This window comes from Euleptes europaea, chromosome 4 (genome assembly GCF_029931775.1).
Source record: "Euleptes europaea isolate rEulEur1 chromosome 4, rEulEur1.hap1, whole genome shotgun sequence".
In the NCBI taxonomy this organism is placed as follows: Eukaryota; Metazoa; Chordata; class Lepidosauria; order Squamata; family Sphaerodactylidae; genus Euleptes; species Euleptes europaea.
In genome coordinates, this window is record NC_079315.1 from 56,879,709 (window position 1) to 56,881,852 (window position 2,144).

Sequence of the window (2,144 nt, forward strand, 5' to 3'; positions counted from 1 at the left end):
TGCACGCACGCAAACACTGCACGCACATGCACGACAAGAGCACGGCTGTTGCCTCCAACGTCCAGAAAATGTGTATAACAGCCCTGAAGTTGCAACCCTAAGCTAACACTTTATCAACAGGCCTCCCTTCCAAGTAAATCCGTTTTGGAATGGAAGTGCCCCAGGAACACATTCCACAGTCCAGGAATAGAAAAGGGCCAGAGAGTCCAGGAGCACCTTCAAGACTAACAGAAATATTTTCTGGTAGGGTATGAGCTTTCGTGAGCCACAGCTGTGGCTCACGAAAGCTCATACCCTACCAGAAAATATTTTTCGAAGAAGTGAGCTGTGACTCACGACAGCTCATACCCTACCAGAAAATATTTTTGCTACTCTTGAAGGTGCTACTGGACTCTCTGGCCCTTTCCTACTACTGCAGGCAGACGAACACGGCGACCCACTGGGCATTATCTTCACAGTCCAGGAATTGCATTGAGAACAGTGGCTCGTTTTTTAGAAAGCAGAACGCCAATACACTGGCACCACCCCTTTCAAATATGGTTTCGAAAGGGGGCGGGGGAGGGAAATGCCCGTACACAGAGAACAGCGATAAATATTTATACAGGAAGAAGCAGAGGTTCTCCACAAATGTCCCAGGGAGGATTCCCGGGGGGGGGGGGGTAAAGTTCCACTGAAGTCGCCAGGGGGAGGGGGGGGTGTCTGCTTTCCGGAGGGCGCAGCTTCGTCCTGGCATTAAGGCACGCTGCTGGGAAAGGAGCCCCAGTCCTAGGGAAAGGGGGGCGATGAATCCCGCGTCCATCCAGCACGGGCGGAGGCCTCTTTCCGCGTCCCCCTCCGGCAGGGGTTCGGGGCCAGGCGGCCCTTTCGGGGCAGCGAGGCCAGGCCAGCCGGGGGGGGACCGGGGGGGGCCCCGGCTACCAGAGCAGCAGCAGCACGAGGGAGGCGGCGGCCAGGAGCGCCCCGGGGGCGAGGCGGGGCGGGGCGGCGGCGCCGTTCCCCCCGGCCTTGCCCGCCTCGGCCGCCGCCGCCGCCTCCTCGAGGTCGTCCCGGCCGCGGGGCGGGAGCTCGTCGTCGTAGTCCTCGTCGTCGTAGTCCTCGTGGGCGCCGTCGGAGGCGCCGCTGCTGCCCGCGCCGTTGGCGGCGTCGGCGCCGAAGCAGAGCCGGGCCATGTTCTCCTTGACGGACTCGCAGATGGGCCGCTCCAGGCCGTCGCACACGCAGTCGTTGAGCAGCAGCGCCTTGGGCACGGCCAGCATGTCCTCGATGACGGCGCGGCACTGCTCGGTGCAGCGCAGCCCGTTGAAGAGCTTCCCGCAGTGGGCCATGTAGCGGCCCAGCGCCGCGCTGCAGCGGCTGTCCCGGTCGCAGCGCCGCCGCGCCTCCGTGCAGCCCAGCGCCCCCCCGCCGCCGCCCCCCGCCCCGCCGCCCACGCCCCCCGCGCGGGGCAGGCAGGGCTCGATGGCGCGCTTGGTGGCCCGGCAGCCCTCGTCCCGGGCGCAGTCGCAGTCCTCCAGCGCCGGGCCCCGCCGCGTGTGGTTCAGCTGGATGAGCGCCGCGATGCAGTGGCTGGGGCAGCGCCGCCGGCTGGACGACGAGGAGGAGGAGGCGGGGGGCGCGGCGGCGGCGGCGGCGGCGGCGGCAGGGCCGTCCCCCGCGGCCATGAGCACCGGCGCGCACGCCTCGGCGTACTGGCTGTACGCGTAGCCGCACTGGGGCTCCTCCTGGCACTGCAGCATCGCCTGCCAGCAGATCAGGCGCCGGCCCTGCGCCCCGGGGGGAGGAGGCACTGCCGCGCCCAGCAGCAGCAGCAGCAGCGGCGGCAGCAGCCTCAGGGGCCGGCCGCGACGCCCTCCGGCGGCTCCACGCCGCGCTCCCGCCATGGCGAGCGGCTGCCGGACGGCCGGGGGCGGGAGGCGGCCGAGGGGGCGAAAGTCCTGCCGAGGGCGCGCCGGGGGGTCGCCCTCATCCATCCATCCGCGCGGCGCCGGCCCGGCCCGGCCTGCCTGCCGGAGAGCCCCGACGCGGCGCCTGCCTGGCCCCCTCTGCCGCGGGGCTCGGGGAGGCCGCGAGGCGGTCAGTGGCGCGGAGGGCCGGGGGGCGAGAGGCTCCCCGCTGGGCTCATGGCGCTTCCGCCCCGTCGCCTC

At 69.2% G+C, this 2,144-nt stretch overlaps 1 protein-coding gene across 1 annotated transcript; it reads right to left on the reverse strand.

The window, feature by feature from the left end:
* Positions 1–914: 914 nt before the first annotated feature.
* GAS1 (growth arrest specific 1) lies at positions 915–1,880 on the reverse strand. Its single transcript, XM_056848991.1, has one exon. It carries the CDS (start codon positions 1,878–1,880, stop codon positions 915–917), a length of 966 nt encoding a protein of 321 aa, XP_056704969.1.
* Between the last annotated feature and the right edge of the window lie 264 nt (positions 1,881–2,144).

Excerpts from the sequence above, each read along its gene's own strand:
- GAS1 (XM_056848991.1), bottom strand. The coding sequence starts at position 1,880 with ATGGCGGGAGCGCGGCGTGGAGCCGCCGGAGGGCGTCGCGGCCGGCCC.